Source organism: Crotalus tigris, unplaced genomic scaffold (genome assembly GCF_016545835.1).
Source record: "Crotalus tigris isolate CLP2741 ecotype Arizona unplaced genomic scaffold, ASM1654583v1 scf7180000018432.44079421565:4894166, whole genome shotgun sequence".
Taxonomy (NCBI): domain Eukaryota; kingdom Metazoa; phylum Chordata; class Lepidosauria; order Squamata; family Viperidae; genus Crotalus; species Crotalus tigris.
Window position 1 is genome coordinate 1,701,159 of NW_024096999.1, and position 24,339 is coordinate 1,725,497.

The 24,339-nt window shown below is 42.4% G+C and overlaps 2 protein-coding genes across 12 annotated transcripts in view; both read right to left on the reverse strand.

Annotated features, from left to right (window-relative positions):
• The window catches only part of RBL2 (RB transcriptional corepressor like 2), a 31,563-nt gene extending 12,713 nt beyond the window's left edge, over positions 1–18,850 (reverse strand). For 3 of the 6 annotated variants that reach the window (XR_005557791.1, XR_005557790.1, XM_039352397.1), the window contains exons 1-17: positions 18,552–18,721; positions 15,818–15,948; positions 14,971–15,171; positions 13,686–13,750; positions 11,670–11,798; positions 10,561–10,721; positions 10,398–10,462; positions 9,759–9,963; positions 8,006–8,172; positions 7,490–7,599; positions 6,732–6,835; positions 6,020–6,157; positions 4,626–4,790; positions 4,351–4,462; positions 1,917–2,192; positions 1,177–1,433; positions 67–243 (exon numbers count right to left, since the gene is read on the reverse strand). Coding sequence is in view for 4 of the 6 variants with exons in the window: in XM_039352397.1 (XP_039208331.1) it covers positions 67–243; positions 1,177–1,433; positions 1,917–2,192; positions 4,351–4,462; positions 4,626–4,790; positions 6,020–6,157; positions 6,732–6,835; positions 7,490–7,599; positions 8,006–8,172; positions 9,759–9,963; positions 10,398–10,462; positions 10,561–10,721; positions 11,670–11,798; positions 13,686–13,750; positions 14,971–15,171; positions 15,818–15,948; positions 18,552–18,620 (2,532 nt within the window). In the remaining 2 variants the exon portion in view is untranslated. Of the gene's footprint in view, positions 1–66; positions 244–1,176; positions 1,434–1,916; positions 2,193–4,350; positions 4,463–4,625; positions 4,791–6,019; positions 6,158–6,731; positions 6,836–7,489; positions 7,600–8,005; positions 8,173–9,758; positions 9,964–10,397; positions 10,463–10,560; positions 10,722–11,669; positions 11,799–13,685; positions 13,751–14,970; positions 15,172–15,817; positions 15,951–18,551 lie in introns of those variants that run through there. The other 3 variants (XM_039352400.1, XM_039352398.1, XM_039352401.1) reach the window with 3 other exon arrangements.
• Positions 18,851–20,228: 1,378 nt separating this feature from the next.
• Positions 20,229–24,339, reverse strand: part of CHD9 (chromodomain helicase DNA binding protein 9) — a 49,402-nt gene continuing 45,291 nt past the window's right edge. For 5 of the 6 annotated variants that reach the window (XM_039352408.1, XM_039352407.1, XM_039352412.1 and 2 more), the window contains 2 exons: positions 24,086–24,190; positions 20,229–23,738 (listed from right to left, as the gene is read on the reverse strand). In XM_039352408.1, the coding sequence (XP_039208342.1) occupies positions 22,863–23,738; positions 24,086–24,190 (981 nt within the window). In that variant the 3' untranslated portion in view covers positions 20,229–22,862. The remainder of the gene's footprint in view (positions 23,739–24,085; positions 24,191–24,339) is intronic. The other variant, XM_039352410.1, reaches the window with a different exon arrangement.

The following is a 24,339-nucleotide window of genomic DNA, read 5'->3' on the forward strand; positions in this document are numbered from 1 at the left end:
TAGCACTTTAATTAGCGCTAGGTATTTTTTTACCTGACAAGTTAAATGGAATTTGTGAAGCTTTACCTTGGCAATGACATAAATGGCACACATTAACAGCTGATCTAGATGTCGGTCCATCATGAGCTCCGCGCATTGTACCAGTGAAAATTCAAAGCAGGTCCAGATTTTCTTCCTCAGCTCATCGGAAATATCCAGTCTGATGCAGAGATCCCGCAGACGAATACTTGCTAAATAAAATACCTGTTGAAGCCAGGAAATACTGTCAGAGCCAGAAGACGTAACTATTTCTTCGCAGAATGATGTGTTTCACCTCGGAATGAAAAAGCAAATTATGAAAATGCTTCACAGAAGTTCAGCATTCCGGAAGAGACAGGGAGATGAGTCTTCCTGGGAAAACATCATAAAGTGACATATCCGTTGATCTATTTTTACCAGCACAAGAGACTATTTGCAGCTCAGGGTTGAAATGAGGGGTCCTTGGTGCTCTCGCAGCTTGCTTTCTTGCAGATGTTTCATGACCCAGCTAGGTAACATCATCAGGGCTAGAAGGGAATTGGGGTTTGTGGTGGAGGAGAGGACTGTGGGGTCCTTCATGTTCTCCAAGCTTAGTTTTTTCCTTGCAGACATTTCATGACCAAACTAGGTAACATCATCAGGGCTAGAAGGGAGGGGGATTTGCTCTCATTTTATATACTAATGGCTCACCCCGTCAATGTTGGTGGGCATGTCTTGGTGGTTCCTTGACTGGGCTTATGGTATTTATTTTTATTTATTATTTTATTGCCTTGACTTGATTGTTTTTCGTAAATAACTCAAGGCAATAAACCTACTTAATACTCCTTCCTCCTCCTCCTCCTCTCCTCACAGCAACAACCCTGTGAGGTGGGTTGGACCAAGAGAGAGTGAGTAGCCCAAAGCCACCCAGCTGGCTTTTGTGCCTAAGGCAGGACTAAAACTCACCGCCTCCCGGTTTTCTAGGCCAGCACCTGAACCACTAGAGCAGTGTTTCCCAAACTAGACAATTTTAAGGCATGTGGACTTCAACTCCCAGAATTCCACAGCCAGCAATGCTAGCTGTGGAATTCTGGGAGTTGAACTCCACATGCCTTAAAATTGTCAAGTTTGGGAAACACTGCACTAGAGCAAACTGTCTCTTTCCCAGGGTCGACGTACCTTTCTAAAGAAGAGGGAGAGAGAGCTGGCTTTTCGGCACCTGCTGATCTGCTGCTTTTGTCGCCGTTCTCCAGGAGGGGCAGCCGGCTGGAGCTGGCCTTGCAGCTGGAGGGTGGCGCCAGTCATCTGCTGAGAACCCAGTGTGCCAGCCAGGGCCTGCGCACTGAGAGGGGGAATGGAGCTAGCCAGGGACTGAGCCTGTCCACCCACCACCTGGACCGGGATGAACGTTATGCTGCCATTTTCATTGGCAATGCCTGTCAAAGGAAGTGGATAATATATAAAACTCCCCAATTTGACGTCGGAAGATCAGTGATGGCCAACCTTTTAGAGACCGAGTGCCCCAAAACTGCCCCCCTGACCCCCGTCCCCGCTCCGCCCTGCCTGCCGGGCCACCCACCACCTCGACAGCCCGCCACAGATCACCCAGGCAGCCCAGCAGCGCCATGGCAGCCACGCCCTCCACCCATGCCCCGCAGCATCAGGGCACAAGGGCAGAGTCTTGTCCCCGCTGCCCAGCACCACGCCCAGGGGCAACTCTCTGGGGAGGGGGGCTGCTGGTGAGGAGGGGAAGAGGCGGGGCTGGGGAGACGGTGCGTGTGCCCACAGAGAGGGCTCCGAGTGCCGCCTCTGCCACCCGTGCCATAGGTTCGCCACCACTGCTATAGATGTTATGGGGGGTCCTCCCTCAGCCACCAGCTCTACCGTGGTTTAAGGAGCCGTGCACCGCTCCAGCTCACCTTGCACCGGTATGGTAACCGTCTGCCCGTTATTGGCGGTCACGGTGGCGGTTGCCACGGTTACCAAAGTCTGCCCAGGCACCGGAGTGACAGGGATGGTTTCGGAGGAGACGTTCTGTACAGGCACGGTGCTGATCACAGGCGGCTGGCAGAGCCTCACCGGGGTCCGGGGGGCCTCGCCGGAGGTGTCACTATCGACAAACAGCCTCCTCCTAGTCGGATTGCCGGTGGGGGAGCCGTACCGTTCGTGGAGGGTGGCTGGAGAAAAGGAAACGCCTGCAGAGGTTCCCAAGGGAAAGGCGGTGGGAGGGTGGGGTCGGGGAGAGAAAAGCAGACGTGATGTTAGCTGGGAAAAGGAATGAAGGGCGATCTGGAAGGGCTCAAATCCACTGAGCTCTTCAGACGTGCCGGAGTCAAGACGCAGAGCAGAGCAAGTGTGCGACAGTTCACCATTTGAAAGGGCTGGAAACCTCCTGTCTCTGGGCCCCGTGCTGGATGATTGTGCGACTGAATAGGAAGATTAAGCCAGGGCTTTCCAACCAGTGGTACAAGTAGCACCTGTGGTCCATTGGCATCTGGCAGGTGGTACGCGACCATCCTGGAAAAGTGGTAGCGGGGGAGGGGAATGAGCTGAACCGGTGGCAGCACCGCACAGGCCTGAGCGAGAGACGGCTGGAGCTGCAGGGCTGCCAGGGCTCAGCGGAAGCACCAGGATCAGTGCCGCTTTCCAGCTGATCGGCGCTTCTTTGGGGCTGTCAGGGCTCAGTGGAAGTGCCAGAATCAGCGCCAGGCTCCAGCTGGAGCTCAGCGCTGATCCTGGTGCTTCTGCTGAGCCCAGAAGAAGCGCCGATCAGCTGGAATGTTGCAGCCTCTCCAGGGTCTTGTGATTTACATTCAGATGCTTGGCAACCGATTCATATTTATGACGGTCACAGTGTCCCAGGGTCATGTGAAGGGACCAAAACCTGCTGCAACCACCCAGCAGAAGAGGGGAATAAAAACCAAACACCTCCCCTGCTGCCAATCCTCAACAGAAATGTTCACAACAATGAAAACCTCGGACAAGAGGAAGAGCGCCGCCAGGTGGGCAGGCAGGTGCCTTGCTCGGCTGTGGCTTGGGGGGCACTTTTTTCAGTGCCATTGTAACTTCAAACAGTCACTAAGCGAACTGTTGTAAGTCGAGGACTACCTGTACTTTTATCACTTTTTCCTTTTTTTTTTTGGTTATCAAGTTTTTGACTCCTTGCTAGGCCACTGGTGGTACTCGGATGCTGCCATATCCTAAAAGTGGTACAAGGGGTGAAAAGGTTGAAACGCCCTGGATTAAGCGATTGAATAGGAAGATTAAAGAAAGGAAGTATACCTGGACGTGTCATAGGAGGGAGGCAGTAAATGGCAGTTCCCTCTTGAGACTTAGTGCCACTTTTTAACTTCTTTATTCTTTATCTTTATTGGCCAAGTGTGGTTGGACACATAAGGAATCTGTTTCTGGTGCGTAAGCTCTCAGTGTACATACAAGTTAATAGTGATAATCGTGATCATTAGCTCAGAGGCCACGTCAAAAAGATGTGTGTTTTTTGCAGGTAGACCTCGCTTAATAATCACTTGTTTTACAACTATTCAAATTCAAATTACACTGACCACTGGAACAGCTACTCCCCCCCCTTTCTCCCCCCCCCAAAGGTGGTCCTATGGCCGCATGTCAAGGAAGTCAGTTTAGGAGCTGTTGTGGCATTCTTGCAGTCGTATAACTGCGACTTGTGGTGTTTTTCTGCCGATTTCTGGCAAAAAAAATATATGAATGTTTTAGCTCAGGGGTAGGCAACCTTGGCTCTTTTATGACTCGTGGACTTCAACTCCCAGAATTCCTGAGCCAGCCATGCTGAGGGGAAAGGGAGAGGTTTCCAAACTGAGCCATGCTGGCTGAGGAATTCTGGGAGTTGAAGTCCATGAGTCAGAAAGCAGCCTAGACCTAGGCCAGAGGTAGGCAACCTTGGCTCTTTTATGACTCGTGGACTTCAACTCCCAGAATTCCTGAGCCAGCCATGCTGAGGGGAAAGGGAGAGGTTTCCAAGCTGAGCCACGTTGGCTCAGGAATTCTGGAAGTTGAAATCCACGAGTCACAAAAGAGCCAAGGTTGCCTACCCCTGGGTTAGCTTAATAACCACTGTGAAAAAAGCCCCCAAATTTACTTCTGGTTATGTAGGGTCAAGGTTAGGGCCATGTAGGTGCCTCAATTTACAACTGTGAGGATTCACAACTGTAATCTGGGGCTCAGTTGTTGTAAGCCTACCTGTATTAATAATGTACATTTTTTCAAAACAGGATAATTTTAAAGATAAGCTTGTAATGTTTTTACACACTGGGCTTCAACCTTCAGGATTTGCCATTTCTGCCTCTACCGGTAATCTTCTGTAAATCTGGAAAGGCTTACCTTTCCCCTGCGTTCCACTTTCAGCACGAACTTCACTTAATCTCCTCGGAGTTAAAGGGGAACCAGCCACGCTGTTGCCATTTGATCTTTCAAAATATTGAGGTGGCATTACCTGAAAGCACAAAATATTTCATCACGATATTATAGGTATTTAGATATTGCTGCCTAAGAATTCCCACCGCTCCAAGTCTTTAGGACTTTTCTACTTTAAAAAAAAAAATGAATCTTTGTGCTAGTGAACAAGGAAGCAAAAGAAAAGAACCCTTGTCTTTTACCTCTTCACAGGTAGGGACTTTATTTTCATTTTCTTTTATTTTGCCCCAGAGTGGAGATTCCATTTTCCACGCCAGACTCTCCAAAATCTGTTCTTCAATGTGATTGAGATGCTTCACCACCTCCCTGGAAAGGCCCTCTTCTGCTCTGATTAGGATCTCTATAACCTGATCAATAACATATCAAGTCAAGTCTTTATCACAGACACGGATCAGCATGAGGATGCCCGTCAATTAAAAAGCAGAGAAAATACATACATCAGTCCAAGAGCCATCATTAGAAAAAGCTCAAAGGTAAAAGTACATAGAAAGAACAAAGTGAATGCAGAAGGAAAGTCCTGATCATTAGATGGTTATAGGGCAACCTAAAGGTTAATATTTATTTTCATTTTATTTATTTATACCCTGCTGTATTATTTTAACAAATAACTCAAGGCAGAGAACATATCCAACGCACCTTCCTCGTCCTATTTTCCCCACAACAACAATCCTGTGAGGTGGGTTGGGCTTAATGGGTCTGGCTCAAAGTCACCCAGCTGGCTTTCATGGCTAAGGTGGGACTAGAACTCACCGTCTCCTGCTTTCTAGCCTGGTGCCTTAACCATCAGACCAAACTGGCTCTCTAGCATATGGCAGACTAAATCTATCACAGTATAGAGCGCTGTAGTATGACCTAGATCGGGGTAGGCAACCTCGGCTCTTTTATGACTCATGGACTTCAACTCCCAGAATTCCTGAGTCATAAAAGAGCTGAGGTTGCCTACCCCCGACCTAGGTGCTCAAGAAGACTAGTTTATGGCAGATTTTAAGCGCCACTGTGCAAAGCCTGGCAACATGCTATGTTAGAGCAGGGTTAGTATCTGAAAGCAGCAAGTAAAGAATTGTCCTGTGAGCTTGGCTATTTATGTAAAATGCAGAGGTGAGCTAGTACAAATGTCTCTATGCACTGGAGAAGCACACATGCTGTGGTTTCTGTGTGTCCAGAATAGAGCAGGGGTAAGCAAGCTCGGCTCTTTTATGACTCGTGGACTTCAACTCCCAGAATTCCTGAATTGCTTACCCCTGCCATAGAGGAACATACTGCAGGAGATGACCAGGCTGAGCTTGAGGGCGGGGTCAAGCACATCATGAGTCTGGCATCTCTAAGAGCCCAAAGTCCAGCCTCTCTCGAAGTCAGGTGACTTTTATCTGCTGCCAACTTTCCCTGACCATTAGTAGATCAGGTAGCCCATCTATAGGCAGCATGGGATAAACTCAGCGTAATTTTCAAAACTCCATCCTGGTTCCTGATTTCTCACGCCGGATGTATGCCGCTCTATGCCCCTCTGTTCCCACTGCCTGTGCCTTCGACAGCAATTACACCAATTTGCTAAGAGCACTCGACTCAAAGGATTTACCTTATAGAAGTGGAAGGCAGGAACATCAAATACATCCGTGATGAACGGGAAGCTATCCACCGCCTTGTAGGAGTAAATAATTACTTCAAGGCAGCAGGCCATGAGAGACTTATGAAAGACATCGTGCTCCAAGATGGCCTAGAAAAAAAAGAGGGTAGTTCAGTAGAAAAAATCAGATAATTTCTTGCTTGCTAACATTATCGTGTGCCTAAATTGCCAAACATAGATAGATAGTTTTAAAATGCACGTGCAATGCTATCCGTCCATTAAGAAACATCTACAAAGCAGCCTTAAGTGAAAGGGGACAATGAAAAGGCTTAGTAAAATGTCCTGATTACATATTATGGTGTTCTAAACCTTCTGATGATCAGGGTGGAACTTTTCCAAGTTTCTTTTCCTGCATGTTTTTCAGCCGTGGGCTTCTCTGCTTTTATCTGATGGCTCCCTAAGTAGAATCTCTTACTCTCATCTCCACCACAGTTGGTTAAATCACAGTGGCCCTCTTGACACTATCCCTTTGTCAAATTATTGTGTTCGTTGATTTTTCTGTGGAAAGCAGTGGATAAACTGAAGGCTCAATGCATTAAATTGGTGTAGTTAAGCATCAGATTTTGGACAGTTTTGCATCTGAACTCAAGTGTTCTATGTTGCCTTTTCCTGTAGATTCTTTGTTTAAAGAGAATATTTATGCAAATCACTGGACAATACTTACAGATAAGTCAGCTTCTTCCAGTCTTTTCTTTTCTTGTTTTATGACAGATTCCAAAACCTTATAATAAAGGACCTCAGCGAGACGGAAGTGTTTACCAACAAAATCTGAAAATAATTGTGTCATATAAAATAAGCACTGTTTTCCCATAATAAAACAAAACAGAATTGCCATTATACATTATATCTCACACACACACATATATAGGAAGCTGCCCAGAGTTACTCTTTGGCAAGGTGGGCGGCCAAATTTAATAAATGATAATAAATGATAATTCTTATACTGCCCTTAGATGTAAGAACATACCCAGTAAAAATGTTAAACTAAATACTTAGTTTAATACTAAAACTAGAGTCTTTTGGGAACACAAAACATAGCAAAAGTGTTTTTACAGATAGCACATCACGTCTGTCAAGGGGTTCCGACTAATGAAGCACTTCAAAGAACTTTCAGGCATGTTTCCTAAAGTCTTTATTACAGAGCTACAAATTGCCGGTCACCATCATGGACGTTGTGATGCCAGAATCTGACTTCCTCTCACTGGCATCAGTCTTTTCTTGCTAAACCCCTCCCTTATCTTGCAGTCACAAGTCACATTATCCAATTAGTGTGAAGGTCAAAAGTTTACTTCCTCTTTATTTCCCGGGCTTTCCCTCCCCCCGCCCACTCTAAGCTATGTATTAACCCAGTAAATACCAGACAGTTTTGCATATTGTCAAAGCAAGAATATACAGTATTTGCAGCATTGACAACGTCCTCACCTTTGGAGAAATTCCCAGACTCTCCACAAAAGGGCGCCTTTTGCAAATAAATTTCATACATTTCTTTCACTCTATTGGCAATCGACAGAGAAGGATCCTTCGAACACGCCCTGTCAATGAAGAAGCGAATAACGTAGATTTGCCATTTTTTGAAAGTAAAATGTCTTCGTGTGCATACAGTAGTTTTATACGGGAGGCTTTTAAAAAGAATGGCAATGTTTTATCCAAGCATTTATCACAAAAAGAAACTGAAACCTGTGCTTAGTGTTGAAGGTTTAACTTCATATGATGATGATGCAGTCTTCACAAATTGATTTGTTTATTATGCACTGAACATCTCTAAAGAATAGGTGCCACTTTGGGGTTTTTTTAAAAAAAGCACCTGGAATCACAAGGAATTCTTAAAAGAGTGCCACTCCACCAACTAAAGCCTGAGATATTTCAGCCAACTGCCCAAATTTGAAACCATCTTATAGCCCCCAATCTGCGAAGTGCATGGAGGGCGATTCTACCGACCTCAGAATTTGCTCCAGATTCTCACTAGGGGCGTTCTTCAGCCCTGCCAACATTGTGTGAAGCCGTGTCAAGCAGTGGGTCGCGATGGAAATGGGGCTCAAGTAAGGATCGCTATCCTTGATGTATTTCCGGCCAGTAAGAGGCGTAGATATTCTAAAAGATTTTGTCTAATCAAAAGATACAAACATGAAAGATGTTTCAAGAAAGCTCCTGTACTTTCAGCTAAAATTTGGATTCAGAAAACCACCTACATTAACTCCAACAAGGCTTATTGGGACTGAAATTTGCCTCTTCTTCTAACCCAGGGGTAGGCAACCCAAAACACTCAAAGAGACACTTGGACCCGTTTCCCACCGAAAACAAAACACCGGGAGCCGCAAAACCCTTTTGATATCTAAAATGAAGATACCACTGCATACATCCTTTTTTACCTTTATTATAGGTGTGTGCGTGTGTGTGTATATGTGTATGTATGATGTATGTGTGTATATATATATATATATATATATATATACACATATACATATATATGAAGGTAAAAAAGGATATATGCAATGTTATCTTCATTTTAGATGTCAAAAGGGTCTCTCTCTCTCTGTCTCTCTCTCACCCTCCCTCTCTCTCTATCTGCCCTTGGCCTGCCAGTCCTCTTCCCCCACTCTCTTTCTTTCGCTCTCTCTTTCCTCTCTCTCTCTCCCTCCCTCTCTCTCTTTCTCTCCCCCCCCCCCTCCGATCTGCTGCTCACCTGGCAAGCTGGCTTCAAGCTGTTCTCCAACAAGCTCAGGGGTAGGCAACCTCAGCTCTTTTATGACTCATGGACTTCAATTCCCAGAATTCCTGAGTCAGCATAGCTGGGCTAGCTAGCTCTCTCCTGCCCTTCCTGCTTCCTGCAGAGATGCAGCAAAGGGAGGAGACTTTTCAGCTCCTCGGAGAACACTGTGAGTCCACTCTCTTTTACATACACACACACACACAAACAAAACACAGAGAGAGAGAGAGAGAGAGAGAGAAGCAGGGAGGCGCAAGTGCCTCTCTCTGTCCCTGTCTTCTCTCTGCAAATGGCAGAGGAGGCTGGGAGCCACAGGGGAAGGCTCAAAGAGCCGCATGTGGCTCCGGAGCTGCAGGTTGCCGATCTATGTTCTAACCCAATACTCCCTCTATTAATATATTTATACTGAACAATGCCCCTATAAAATGCACAAGAAAAAAGAAGAAGTCCAGGGTCAGAGCTAAACTATTGGCAATAGTTTCGGGTCATCTGGGGTGAGACGGGGCACCACGATTGCTTTAAAGAGACACAGCAATTAACTGACAGACCAGTAGTCTTAATCAAGATATGAGACTGAGGAGTACCCTTGGTGAGATATATGGGAAGTTAAGCTAATTAAAATTCAAGGGGTCTCTTAGCTGTTTTCCTGCAGACATTTCATTACCCAACTAGGTAACAACAATACGATGATACCTAGTTTGAGTAATGAAACCTTTGCAAGAAAACAACCAATCTCAGAAAGCACCAAGGACTCCTCATTTCAACCCTGAGCTACAAAGATTTTCCTTTATTGCTAATTAAACCTTAAATTTTTAATAACCTACGTTTAGAATGTTTGTCAACAGATAAAACATCTTCTTTGGAATAAGCGAGCTTTTTCATTTTGTCCCCCCTGGATGGGACCTAGATTCTGGGTTGGATGAAACTTGAAATAAGGCTGAGCATCACGGAGTTAACTTCAAACCAGACCGTGTTTGTACTCACCCGTTCAAAGTGCTCCTGCAGATTGTATTTCATTTGTACTCTTTCGGCCGTTTCCATCTCCGAAGCTGTGTTTAAACATCTCCGCAAAGTTCCGATTTCCTCGTCTGCATCTTCTCCAAGAAAGATCCTCTCATCTAGATTTCCAACCGATAGTATGTATTCCTCATAGGCCTTGTTGATAGCCTTACTGGAATGAAGAATGGAACTGAGCCGAGGTGGCGCAGCAGTTAGAGTGCAGTACTGCAGGCCACTTTAGCTGACTGTGTTCAGCAGGTCAGCAGTTCAAATCTCATCGGCTCAAGGTTGACTCAGCCTTCCATCGTTCCGGGGTAGGTAAACTGAGGACCCAGATTGTTGGGGGCAATGTAAATATATAGATATACATTGCTTACTGGTGTACACCACTTAGAGAGTGCTTGCACTTAAAGCGGTATATAAGTCTCATAAATAAATAAGGCGAGGGCTGATCGAAGTACAAATGTTTGCAAACAATTGCTAAAAGTTTTCATAAGCTTTCATAAAGTTACGAAACCCAATCTGAATGGCCAGAGACTGAGAGATATAGAAGCTATAGACTAGTGGATCCTTTGTACCCAGAAAATCCTGAAATTGCTAGTATCATTGTTTTATGGTACTTACAAGCTTTCTGTAAAGTTTCCAGGATCCAAAAAACCTGTCAGGTTTTCCTCTTTTCCCTTTAGAATCTAAAAAAAAAAAAAAAAAAAAGGAATTAAATTTAACCATAAATAACGGAGCTGTAGCGATTCTGAAGATCGGTTAAAATTGTTATCCAATGACATACCTTTTTCTCAAAGAGTTTTTTCACATAGGGCTTCCAAAAATGTTCTTTTATTCCCTTGGCTTCCAAAACCAAGCCATCGTGCAAGGAGCAGAGTTTTTCAATGATGCAAGGGGCTTCAGACGAGAGCTTAAAATCCTTACTGTGAAAATCTTCAGGCAGCCCTTTGTAATGGTTAAAGTGGGAAGGGGATGAGAGAAAGTGAAATAAAAACATTTTTCTGCCTTTCTAAATGCTCAGATGGGAAAGAAAGAAAGAAAAAACCCCAATCCACAATCAATTTCCTGTTGTATGGAAGATCTGTTGTTCTTTTAAAAATATGAAACCATCTTCCAACAATGGTTGGAAACTGGTCAAGGAGAGAAGCAACCTGGAATTAAGGAGAAACTTCTTGACAATGAGGACAATCAACCAGTAGAACAGCTTACCCCCAGAGATCATGGGTGTCTCCATTGCTAGAAGTTTTTAAAAAGAGACTGGACAATCATCTGTTTGAGATGGTATAGATCCTCCTGCTTGAGCAGGGGGCTGGACTAGAAGACCTCCAAGGTTCCTTCTCTATTCTATTCTATTCTATTCTATTCTATTCTATTCTATTCTATTCTATTCTATTCTATTCTATTCTATTCTATTCTATTCTATTCTATTCTATTCTATTCTTGTTCTTATTCTATTCTATTCTATTCTATTCTATTCTATTCTATTCTATTCTATTCTATTCTATTCTATTCTATTCTATTCTATTCTATTCCTGTTCTGATTCTATTCTATTCTATTCTATTCTATTCTATTCTATTCTATTCTATTCTATTCTATTCTATTCTATTCTATTCTACTCTACTCTACTCTACTCTACTCTATTCTACTCTCATTAGGTCAATTTTGTTTTCTCTTAGTTAAATCTGAATATGAATAATTTTCCTCTATGGCATTCTACGATTTTCTATGATAAACCTTTAATAAATGACTGGATAATGCAAGAAACCAAATGGGTGAACCCTTTAGCACAATATTTATACACCATTTTGCTGACCACATTTTAAGGTTTAAGTTAATTAAAAATAAATAATAATACTCAGAGAGCAGCATAATAAAAAGGTAATTAAATTTACCCTTAAAACCTGGATTCAGAATCTCCTTACGATTAGGGCACTGCAAAGAATTCCCGTAGACTAGATCAAGGACGCACAGTAAGAGATGGTATGAATTTACCAAATCATCACTGATCATAGGGAAATTGCCTGTGAGAATCAATATGGAAACAGATTATAGTATTCAGCAGAAATTGATTTTTTAAAATCTAAATTAATAAATTTGCATACTACAGATGCACATTTTTTAACAATAACCAGATGACATCTTAAGAGCGTATGCTTACATAATCAAAATCTAATCAATTCTTTAGTTTGTGGTTTGTTTCAGACCTGCTGTAAAAATATATTAAAATGCTAGGATGAGTATTATGATTTAATGCACAAATATTGAGTTATGCGCTGACCTTGATATACAGAGAGGAGAGCATTAATACGGTAAATTTGAACAAAGCCAGATTCTGTAACAATTATTTTCTTTTAGCATCAGAAGCTTCAAACGAAGTCTTTCACTTCTTAAGTGAGCCTATTTCCGTTCAAAATAAATAGTCAAACTAGTAATGGAGACTTTACCTTCATCACTAGAATATCACATCTATGTAATACTGGTTTCAAATAACACGTGTTCTAAATTTAGACAAGCTGAAGATAACAATATATTATTTAAAAGGGGAAACAAGAATACAAAATTAATAGTCAACATTGCTAAAAGCTGGTTTATGGGATGTTACTATTTTTCCTACCGTGTGCCTTCACGGGAAAGCAGGCAAAGCATCTGCAGATTTTCCATGCAGAAAAAAGAACCTGTGATATCCTTCTTTAAGCCAGAAAGCCTATCACTCAAACAAGCCCAAACTTGCCCTTTGAAGTGTGGTTGCTATGATAAAGGGAGCAGAAACCACTTCCCCCAACTAAAAGAAACAGAAACAAATTGAGCCCGTGTGTATCACATTTTGAATTCTTGGGCTTACAAGTAGCATAAGTCACTTTTCTCATTTTAAGGCACGGCTTATTTATAAGGTGGGTTTGTGTTGTTTTTGTGTTGTGTTGCATTAACAGAAAAAAAATAGTTAGTTCTATGCTTCTCACTGACAGAAACCTCTACCGTAAATTTTTGTGTGGGTGTATGCCTTCAAGTCAGTGCTGACTTCTGTTGTTGTTAGTTGCGAAGTCGTGTCCGACCCATTGCAACCCCATGGACAACGTTCCTCCAGGCCTTCCTGTCCTCTACCATCTTCTGGAGTCCATTTAAGCGCACGCCTACTGCTTCGGTGACTCCATCCAGCCACCTCATTCTCTGTCATCCCCTTCTTCTCTCGCCCTCCATCTTTCCCAGCATTAGGCCCTTCTCCAGTGAGTCCTTCCTTCTCATTAGCTGGCCAAAGTCCTTGAGTTTCAACTTCAGGATCTGGCCTTCTCAAGAGCAGTGAGCCTTCTTAATATTATTCGGATTTCTTTCTTAACTGAGAGGAAAGATTTTTCTAACTGTGCATTGGTATGTTGTGTTTCACACAATTGGAACATCAATTTTACTGATAGTAACTTTAACAAAACCTTATTACACTGTTTCCCCCCCCCCAAAGATATTTAAATAAAAGGCTTGAAATTGTAAAGAGATGTTTTTAATGCTTAAAACTTCTAGGAAACTGCTTTGCAGCATTATATGACATGTTTCTTTTCTAATACTTACCACTACAAACTTAGGAAAAAGTCCACAGAATATTTATTTTGCATACAAAGGCATGTAAAGTGCACGTTTGTCAATGTAACAATTTGCAACAGGTATAAGCCTTTTCTATAAAACCGTAGAAACATTTTATACTGAAGAAATTTCATGCTGATAATAAAAATAAAACCGAGATGGATCTTTTACTAATTTATCAAATCTACGTATCTGTCCTATTCCAAAAGATGTCTTATCCCAATCTTTTTGAAAGCAAGGCAGAAAAATAATGGGCTGGTTGCTACCCTGCCTCGGGGCAAATGCATTACTGTTCTTACATTCTGATCAATGAGGAAAAAAAAAAACATTCTTACCTTTTGCATACACAAAAAGCACCCAGCAAAACTGGAAAACTTCAGAGACTGTGCAAGGTTGTCTCCTTTTTAGAAATGTAGCCATGAAAAAGAAAGAAGAGTATTATGTTTCAATTATCTAATAAAACATTTCAAAATGTACACCCTAGAAGATGCTTATATACATTCGGGCTGGACCACGGAAGTGGCATACATACATATTTCCTCTTTATAATCTGAGAGACCCACCCCACTTTGCATCTTAAGAAGACAGAACTCTTGGAATAATTCTTCCAACAGACATCCTTTATTAAGAGAAAATGGTTGCAGGCGTTCTAGACAGGGCTTGGGGTCCAAGCTCTCCCATTCAAGGTTTTAAGGGGTTCCCCAGTAGCCCCACCCAATCACCCCCTTCTTCCAGCGACAGCCGACAGTCGCAGGCATTACACTCCCACCCCCTTTTCCTTACTGCTTGCGGAGGGAGACTTCAGAGAGAACTACATGAAAGGTAATAGCCCCATTGTTATGGTTAGTCCTTTTGGTAATATCCACATCCAGTCCCTTTGTAGTGAGGGCCATAAAGCCCCTTTGCTCACCCCCTTCCCTTCATTGTATGACAGAATCCAGAGAAGGCAGAAATGGGGTTTTCTATAGTTGATAACTAGAGATGAAATATAATTGGATTCTGACAGCCTGGAACCTTTAGGCTAAAAAAAATGAACTATTTGTGCAGATATTGTAGCTCTTGTATTTATTAAATAAAGCAATGATAATAGGCTGTTAATGAGCATGTAATCATCAGTTACAAGCCTAGTAGAGTAATAGCAGAGTGATCAGTGGAAATACGAGCTAGTACAGATTAATTCAGCAAGGACATTTCCTAAGGACAAAAGTTATAAAGGAGAAATAAACTATGAATTGCAATATAGTACAAATTCCCCAGATCAGAAAGAAATGGTTATAGTTTTAAAACTATAACGTTCGGAATATGTCAAGGAAACATAGGTTACAGGTGGTCCCCCACTTACGACCTTTGACTCTAGAATTATGGTCATAAATCATAGTGGTCCTTAAGCTAGGCACCCACACACTCTTGGCTCTGCCCGTTGTGGTGGTTACAAAGAGTATGGAGTGCCGAAGAGGTGGGGAAGGCCCTGGGTTGCTGAATGAATGGCCATAAGTGAGAGGTATCTGCACTTTCAATCAGTCTGGAATAGTTAATAAAGACTAAGAACTCGCTCATGCTCAAAGAATAAGAAATGAAATCTCCTCGGCGGAATCTTGAGTGATCAACTTGAACACCTACCTTTGTTTTCTCCCTCTCTGCTGTCGTGGTTGGTCATCCTGAGGGTACTTGAAGATGTCCTGAAAAATGGGTTCATACTTCTTAAAAATAACAGCAGAAACTGTAAAGTTTCTTTCTAATCTCGTGGTACGTTCTCTGAACTGGGAGGGTAGGTCTGCCATATCTTCCCATTTCTTCATCTTGTTAAAAAATTCTATCAAACTGAAGACATTGGCAATTATCAGAAATTCAAGCTTAAGTAATGTTTACATTCCAAAACATTTTGTAGAACACCGATTCTAATTTATCTGTCTCCACACGTCTATTACTTCTGGGGAACTAGAATAAGGGTATAGATAGTCCTCGACCTCCAACAGATCAGTTAGTGACCGTATGAAGTTACAACGGCACTGAAAAAAAGTGAGTTATGACCATTTTTCACACTGACAACCGTTGCAGCATCCCCGTGGTCATGTGATCAAAAGTCAGACGCTTGGCAACTGACTCATACTTATGACGGTTGCGATCCCCTTTTGTGACCTTCTGAGAAGCAAAGTCAATGGGGGAGCCAATGAATCACTGCAGTGATTCACTTAACAACGGCGGCAAGAGAGACCATAAAATGGGGCAAGATTCACTTAACAAATGTCTCACTTAGCAACAGAAATGTTGGCTCAGTCGTAAGTCGAGGACTATCTGTAGGCTATTAAAGTGCTCTCTATCCATCAGGAAGTACGTGTTAAGGTATGACAAGATTTCACTAGTAACCACAGCAATTGACACGTTAAAATCAAAATATAATGTTCCGCAGCAGACTTTCTAAACTCGACAATCTCAGCCCTTCACAACGTTTTAGAAGAGACGTTACCTTTGTCCTGAACAGCGTAGTATTCTTATTAAAGACACATAATTTCCTTCCACAGTCCCTCTGCTAACTGTTGGGACGGCTTTCCTGCAAGCCACGTATAACGAACATGCTAACCAGTGCAAATCATTTCCCTGTTAATTGAAAACAGTAAAATAAGTTCACCCATCTCCGAAATCATACAACTGCAAGAAATTTGTTCCTGGCTGGGAATTAGCTATGTAAACTAATTAGTTATCTTTAGCTTAACTATTATGAACATTTTTAAAACAGTTTGCTCAGTTTAAAACAATCAATTATCATGTTCTATTGGAAGAAGAAGCTGATCCAGAGAAACAAGTGACTAATATCTCAGCTATGCAGAAACTGTAGTAGTACTTGGTGAGCTCCAGTTTACATATTCAGAAAGGATTTAGAAGGTTCACATTCCACATGTCTCTAGATTACTTTTGCAACCAGCAATCTGGTTTAAATCTGTTCCAACAGAACTGACATAATAGCCACTGAATTTCTCTAAACTCTACAATTATATTTCAAAGGAAATATTTATCTCTTTGAATTTGATGATGGCTTAAGCATAGGCCTTTTTGTTTCAAATGTTTTTCCAGCATGTAGTGTGTTATTACTCTCTTCCCACTGAAAATGTCAACTCTACGCTGTATCAAAATAACTTCAGGTTCAGAATAATAAAAGTCTGGATTAAGTAACAATGCAGTAGGCTAAAAACAATATACAGGTAATCCTCGAGTTATGACCACAATGGAGCCCAAAAGTTATGTTGTTAAGTGAAACATTTGTTAACTGAGTTTTGTCCCATTTTACGACTTTTCTTGTCACAGTTGTTAAGTGAATCATTGTGTTAGTTAAGTGAGTAACAAAGTTGTTAAGTCAATGGCTTCCCATTGACTTTGCTTGTCAGAAAGCCGCCAAAGGGATCACGTGACCCCAGGACACTAAGACTGCCATAAAGATGAACCAGTTGCTAAGCATCTGAATTTTGATCATGTGACCATGGGGATGCTGCCACGGTTGCAGGTGCGAAAAATGGTCCTAAGCCCGTTTTTTTCAGTTACTTTGAACAGTCACTAAATGAACTGTTTTAAGTCGAGGACTACCTGTATGTTCTGTGAGACACAGATGGAGATTTCAAGGTTACGGAATGATATTCCTCCTGGTAAATTGCAGTGGAAATTCAGCCCACTCAATTCAACTCAAAAAACCAAAACATTCACACTAGTCTACCAAGAAATGTATTTCTTTCAGCTTGTTTGTTTATCAAATGGCCAAATATATAGATCCATTTGCCAAACAATACTATAATTTAATCAGGATACATATCCTGTCAGCCTAAACCACCAAGCAGACAGAAAAAAAAACCTCTTGCCTTTCATACAGATTAGGCAAATAACAGGAAAAACAGCTGATTTCTGATCAGGTGCATCTTTTGGCAATTTAAAAAATTAAATACTGTATTTAAAATTACAGTATTCTGAACACATAACTGCAGACCATGTGCTTCCACAACTGAGTGCTTGAACGATGTATAACTGATTTATAACTCTACCAAAGCTATTATGCAAGCTTTAAACCCTCAGGCTAAAATCCATCATTCTCACTGCTCACTGAGTACATGTTTTTTTTATACATCCTTCCTTCTTTCAGCACTGAAGGCCTCTTATTTCATTCATTAGTCTCTTCGATGCTTTACTATTCTCTATCACAGGGGTTCTCAACCTTGGCAACTTTAAGACTTGTGGACTTCAACTCCCAGAATTCTTAGCAAAGCTGGCTGAGGAATTCTGGGAATTGAAGTCCACAAGTCTTAAAGTTGCCAAGGTTGAGAACCCCTGCTCTATCAGATGTATTGGAGGTACAATTTGCTAAAGGGAGCATTTATTTATTTCAATTTACAATAAATGGCATGATTAAGTAATATTCTCTGAGAACACAATAATAAAACTCATAAAAACAAAACAATCACCCCTTGAGATGCAACACAACCAACTCCAGACATTCTGGGAGTTCTAGCCCGGCTTAGCTATCAAAGCCAGTCGTGTGTCTTTGGGTCAATCACCAGGAGACTGTGAGTTCTAGCCCCGCCTTAGCCAGCAAAGCCAGCTGGGTGACTTTGGGCCAATCACCAGGAGACTGGGAGTTCTAGCCCCGCCTTAGCCAGCAAAGCCAGCTGGGTGACTTTGGGCCAATCACCAGGAGACTGGGAGTTCTAGCCCAACTTTAGCTAGCAAAGCCAGCCGGGTGACTTTAGGCCAATCATCAGGAGACTGGGAGTTCTAGCCCCGCCTTAGCCAGCCAAGCCAGCCGGGTGACTTTAGGCCAATCACCAGGAGACTGGGAGTTCTAGCCCCGCCTTAGCTAGCAAAGCCAGCAGGGTGACTTTGGGCCAGTCCCTCTCTCTCTCTCTCTTAGCCCAACCCACCTCACAGGGTTGTTGTTGTGGGGAAAATAGGAGGAGGAAAGCGTATTGGCTACGTCTGCCGCCTTGAGTTACTTGCAAAAGTAGTAAAGGCAGGATATAAGTAAATAAAATAAAACAAATTTTGCCAGTCAATGGCATGCATTGCTCCGGAGGCATCCTGCAGGGGGTCCCCCTCCCTAACAGGAGAGAAGGACGCTGCGAGGCTTTGCTGCCCCCTGGCGGCGACGGCGGCGACGGCCGGTCAGCCTACCGCGCAGGCCCTACCGCGCAGGCCCGGCCCCGCCCCGCCCTTGGCCCCACCTCCAGGGTGTAGTTCCTCCTCATACTCTGGTAGCTGAGCCAGGCCTCGGCTCGGGCGCGCTCGTCCATGTTGAGGCTGCTGCACAGCTCCTCGTAGCGCTGCCGGGTGGCTCGCTCCGCCTCGGCCGCCGCCGCCTCCTCTTCCGCCTCGTCGTCTTCCTCCTCGTCCTTTTTTTCCTCAACGTCGCGGGCAGCGGGGACGGCCAAGGCCGGCGCCTCCGCCTCAGTTGCGGGAGAGGCCGCAGCGGCGGCGACGGGAGCGCCCCCTCCGGCAGCGGCCTGGCCGCTCTCCTCGCCGCCCAGCATCGCCTCTGAGGGGAAAAGAAGACGAGACAGGAGGATGGAGGGGAAGGGCTCGCGCGACCAGGCCCGCACTGCGCCTGCGCCACGGCTTGTTTGTGTGCGTGGGGGGCAGCTCGGTTCCTGCCTCCCGCCGCCGGCCCCGCCCCTCGCGGTGTCTCCCATTAGGGGGGAGGTGGGCCGTTCGAGCCAATCAGCGGAGTCCTGTGCCGTGGCGTGGGCTGTTCGGAGGCGGGGCTTGGGAGACTCTGGAGTCTTGTCGACCTTTTGGATCTCGCGGGGTGTTCTGGGAGTTGAAGTCCACACGTCGTTCGAAACGCTGCTCAATGTAGTTCAAGGATGCTTTGAAATAAAAGCAGTTCTGCTTGCGCGGCGGGCTGGACTAGAACGACCCTCAAGGTCCCTTCCAGGTCTGTTCTAGTCTAAGCACCTGGCTGCAAAACTTCCTCCTGATTTGAGTGTAGCCTGCAAAGTTGGTTCTTGCCTCCCCTGCATCAAAAGCTGCTGGAATCTCAAGCCGTTGCAGAACAAGGCTAAATCCACCCCCAACCCCATGGCCGAAACGATGCTATTATATTTAGGCATATTAAACGTTAAAAATATCTACTGGTGTTCTCCTCTACCTGGTGTACTGCTTTAATACAAGGCATATTTTGCCCCTATGGCAGGGGTTAGGCAACCTTGGCTCTTTTATGACTCGTGGACTTCAACTCAAGAGCCAAGGTTGCCTACCCCTGCTCTATGGGATGCAGTCATGCAACAGATGGTACAACTGCATATTTATTTATCTACAGACTTGCCTGTTACATCTGTTTCACCCTTTTTCTGAAATTATGCTCCAGGGTGGAAGTTTTGAATGAAAGGATCCTTGAGCAGCATCATGATGTCCACCGCAGACTAAGTTAATACAAGTGGTAAAGCTGCTTTTCCTAGCATGCAATATTCACTAAATGTTCTGTCTCCCAGATGTCCCTAACTTGGGAATTTTTCAGCCCCAGCCGATGTGGCCAATGGAAAGGGCAGTTATCCTGGGAGTTGTAAAATCTAGACATTAGAATAAAAAAATCAGGTGTTGCCCATCTGATTTTCATGATCACACAATTATTTTTAATATATTTCTGGATGTTTTTTAGCCAAGCGTTCCCTTTAGCTAAATTTCAAGTATGTAACTAGAAACCTACAGAACATACACATTTTGAAGTGACTTGCCATGCATTTGCAAACATGATTTGTCAAGAACTTCCTCCAATAATTCATGAGTTGACCACATTTAATTCCTTCAAAATTAATGCAGAATTATCTCATTGTCAATTTTTGTTGTGTGACAGCTAAGGTGTGTCACAAAAAGGTATTTTCAATGTAGTGAGACCAACATCGTGGGTTGTCAAAGAATATGTTTAATAAAAAATAATTAAACTTCCATTTGCTCTATAGAACATCATAGAAAGTAATTCAATAAATTACAAATAACTTTTAAGACGCTTGTTCAACTACAAGAAAGCAAATTCAGACTACACAAAACACAACTGGCAAATATTGCAAAATGTTCAAGGAAAAAAAAAAACAGGACTAAGACAGATCATGAAGCCCAAAACAAGGAATAGGAATACAAGGCAATAACAACTAAAGTTATTTTAGTCACTACCAACATACACTTCTTCACCATCCTGGATGTTTGTACTGAAATTTCAGTATTAATGTAATTCTAATGAAGATTCTTACAATTCGTTGTGCAGCCACACTTGCATATTGTTTTAGCTGACAAGAGTACGTATTTCTCTTCTTTCAACTGATACTGATTTAAAAACAATCTTTACTTCATATTCAAATCTGTATCAGCCATACTGCTGAAACTGTAAAACTGCATTATAGATAAAGATCACTAGACTGGTAAGTAAATTCACTTCACCATAATTAGGAAAATACTTTATTTCATAAATTTATTAAAAATTATGCTTAGGGGATTTTCTTTTGGGGGGGCAGGTACGTTGGGATGGTACAAAGTGATATTGTTGAAATACTCATTGACTAAGTCAACAATTGTGTTTGGAAAACTTTGGCTATATTGTGGATACATACAAGAAACAAAAGTGCTATATTACAAAGGGCAAAATATTAAATATGTAGTAATCATGATGAAAAATTGCTACCCCTTTCCTCATGACATGTTTCGACTATTGCTAAGACACTGTATGAAGGACCAGACAAGTACTATTCTGAGGGGGAAATACAATAACCAGCACAATTCAAATGATACTTTTATAATTGTGTAAATTACATGTAATACTGCCTTCTACCCAAGGGAGTTACGATTTTGCATGTACAAATTTTATTTTTATTGATAAAGATTTGGTAAAAAAAACAACACAGTCTTGTTTACTGTACAAGCAAGCAAATAGAACCATATCAAAATACAGCTTTTGTTAAATTATTCCCTTTTGAAGAGGTTTGTCATTGACTATACTGCCGGTACGTTTTATCCATTCCATCAACATTTTTGCCTATTTTGGACCTCAAATGAGATTAACACAATCTCACACTTCATCTCAGTCAGTTCTATCATGTGGTGTGAATCTATGATTCTACCATGTCAGAGTAATAGCAGCTTCAGCAAAAAAATAATAATAAAATAAATCCTATCACACTTCAAATGTTAAGATTAATTCTACTAGTAAGATTCTAAGGATTTATATTAAAACAGACGCTTTTAAACACTGTTTATATCATGGTTCCATGGTATTCTTTCCTCACATTATAATTAAAAGTGCTTTAAAAGTTACAGGGCAACTCAGCATTATTAAAATTATCCAATATACCCTAAAACTTGATTTTGGGGGATATATATATATATACACACACACATACACACACACACAGATATATATCTGCATATATGTGTGTGTGTGTGCATGTGTGTATATATATATATAATATATATATATAAATAATCTGTAAAAGTGAGAGATTTTTAAAATGTCTACATTTCCCTACCATTATGAACTAGTAACTACAAGAGGTTACATGACAAACACGAAATAGAAACCTGGACAAACAAAGCAAACAGTATAACTTTGCAAGGATCTAATCCTTATATGTGAAGTATGCAGTGTTTAGTGTGGCACTTCTGAGTTATTTCAACATGTGGATACAGCTCCTCAACAACATGAATGCTGTAGATGGAGCGAAACTTAAAATCAGTACCCATGCTGCTGAAGACAGGAAAGGGATAATTTAAATAAAAGCTTTCCCTTTGCTTATAGTAAAAAGAGTGCAACTGGTAATGATAACTTCCCTTGCCAAATTTAACTCACACAGGACGCTTTTTAAAAAGCGAAGCATATAGGAAAACAAGCAGAAAAACCAATGTAAACTTTCTAAACTAACTCAGCTGAGGTAACAAGTAGCCAATTTAATTGGCTGAATGGGAAACTTTCTATTTCAAACACAGTTGTACCTGAACTGGGAATATCAACAGTGCATTATAACACCAGATCATTTCCATATAATTAAAGCAATGGATGGTGATGTAGATTCTACAGCTTTCATGACATTCATTAGCTGCCCAAATTATTGCTGAGTTTTGATCTGTAAATTATAAGTGTCAAGGAGGCTGTAAAACTATATTCAGATTAAATCAATAATGCGCATAAAGAACTGTGTTCACCGCAAATATATTAAATATACAGCTCTTGCTAAGCTTTCTTTTAAAAAAATTACTCCCCCCCCCGGCCCAAAATTATAATGCCTTTTCCTGTAATTTTTTTTGTTTGTTTTTACACCATTGTGTATTTGATAGTACACAGAATTTCAGGAAGTAAGGAACCTCAAAAAATATTACATGCAAAATGTTTTTTTTTTTTTTTTGAAAGCAGTTTGCACTCCTAAACAATACTGAAATATTCGGTCAGTAAATTACTGATGCACTCACGCAACACTGTGTTATTTACAACAAAATAATGAAAGAACAAATTGAAAACCAGTTTATAATTTAAGTGCAGTCTGGGGGGGAAATCAGTCTTCATCGCTGGAGTCTGACTCCTCCTCCGACGAGGAGGAAGAGGAGGAGATACTGTCACAGCCGGAAGAAGCTTCTGCTTTCTCCGAAGCTTCGTCTGTGCTGTTTCCGTTGCGAGAGCTCGGCTCCGTTCCCCCCTTGCTGCCTTCTTCATCTGCAACCCTGGAACTCTCTCCTTTTCCTCCCAGAGGCTTGGTGAAGCCTGTGCCATGATTTTCACTGTTCTGTACATCAAAAATATTCGACTGGGACAAAGCTGGGATGTGGAGATTAAGGCCTGGCGTGAGAAGCATTCCTGGGTAAAGTATATTGGACAACAGTAAAGGGTTAAGAGCTAAGGAGCTGGCCGTGGTGCTGGCCGCCGAGGACGTCGAAGGAGAACCCGATACGGAGTTTTCTCCGCCATTATGTGCATGTGGGCTTTCTGTCCTTTCTCTCTTTCCGTCCAGCTCTCTGGGGTCCTGTCCTTTCTTCTCCTCGGAAGCCGGTTCAGTAGACTTGCTTAGGAGTCCTCGCATTCCTAGCAAATTTGGTAAACCAGCCATTCCTGAAAGCAACATGGGAAAGACAGCGGCCATGTTTTTCGCGTCACCCGCTGTGTTCAGACCAGCAGAAATCCCCATTAAACCCGTGGTCACCTGTAACGACTGAAAATTTTGCAGGTTTTGCTGTAAGGCCTGCAGGGTTGAGAGATCCACCCCTGGGAGCAGCCCGTTGGTCAGCAAAGGGGCGACTGGGACGTTTGCTGCTGGCGTAGCTGCAGCCGCTGCCTTGGCAATTTCGCTCTTGGGCCGTCTTCCTCTTCTGCTGACTTCTTCTCGAACGACGGGCCCTGTGAGAATACGGTCAAACATGCTTTCTGGAAGAAATCCCTGGTGGGAAGAGAGAAAACGAGTAATTTTATGCTGCATAATTGTCTGCTCTGCATCACAATTCAGTGCAATTAAATGCAACACTACGAATTAAAATAAGCAACACTAAGCTAATACAAAGTTACATTTATTATCTTGGTAATCTTCAAGGAAAGTCAGTGTCATTTCCAAGTACTTCAATTTAAGACCTAAAAGCACTTTTTATGTCTGTCTGTTGCTTTTATCAGCAGACTAAGTGAGGCTCAAAATTTTATCAAATACCTAAAAAAAAAAAGGGGGGGGATTTACAATGATTCAGTTCATCTTCTAGTTTAGCTGCTGGAACACCTATTAATTATTATACTCACCGACTGCTTAACAACATCTGCCCATTCAGGAGCTACACCGTATTCAGAATTTTCTTTCAGGAATCTGCAGAGATCTTTCAGAGGTGGAGCAAAGGCACCACCTACCTGCAACAGAAACAAGAAGGATATTTCTCAGTTTACTTGCATTATATACAGGGAGTCCTTGACTTACAACAGTCCATTTAGTGAGCGTTCAAAGTTACAACAGCACTGAAAAAAGTGATTTATGACCGTTTTTTCACACTTACAACGGC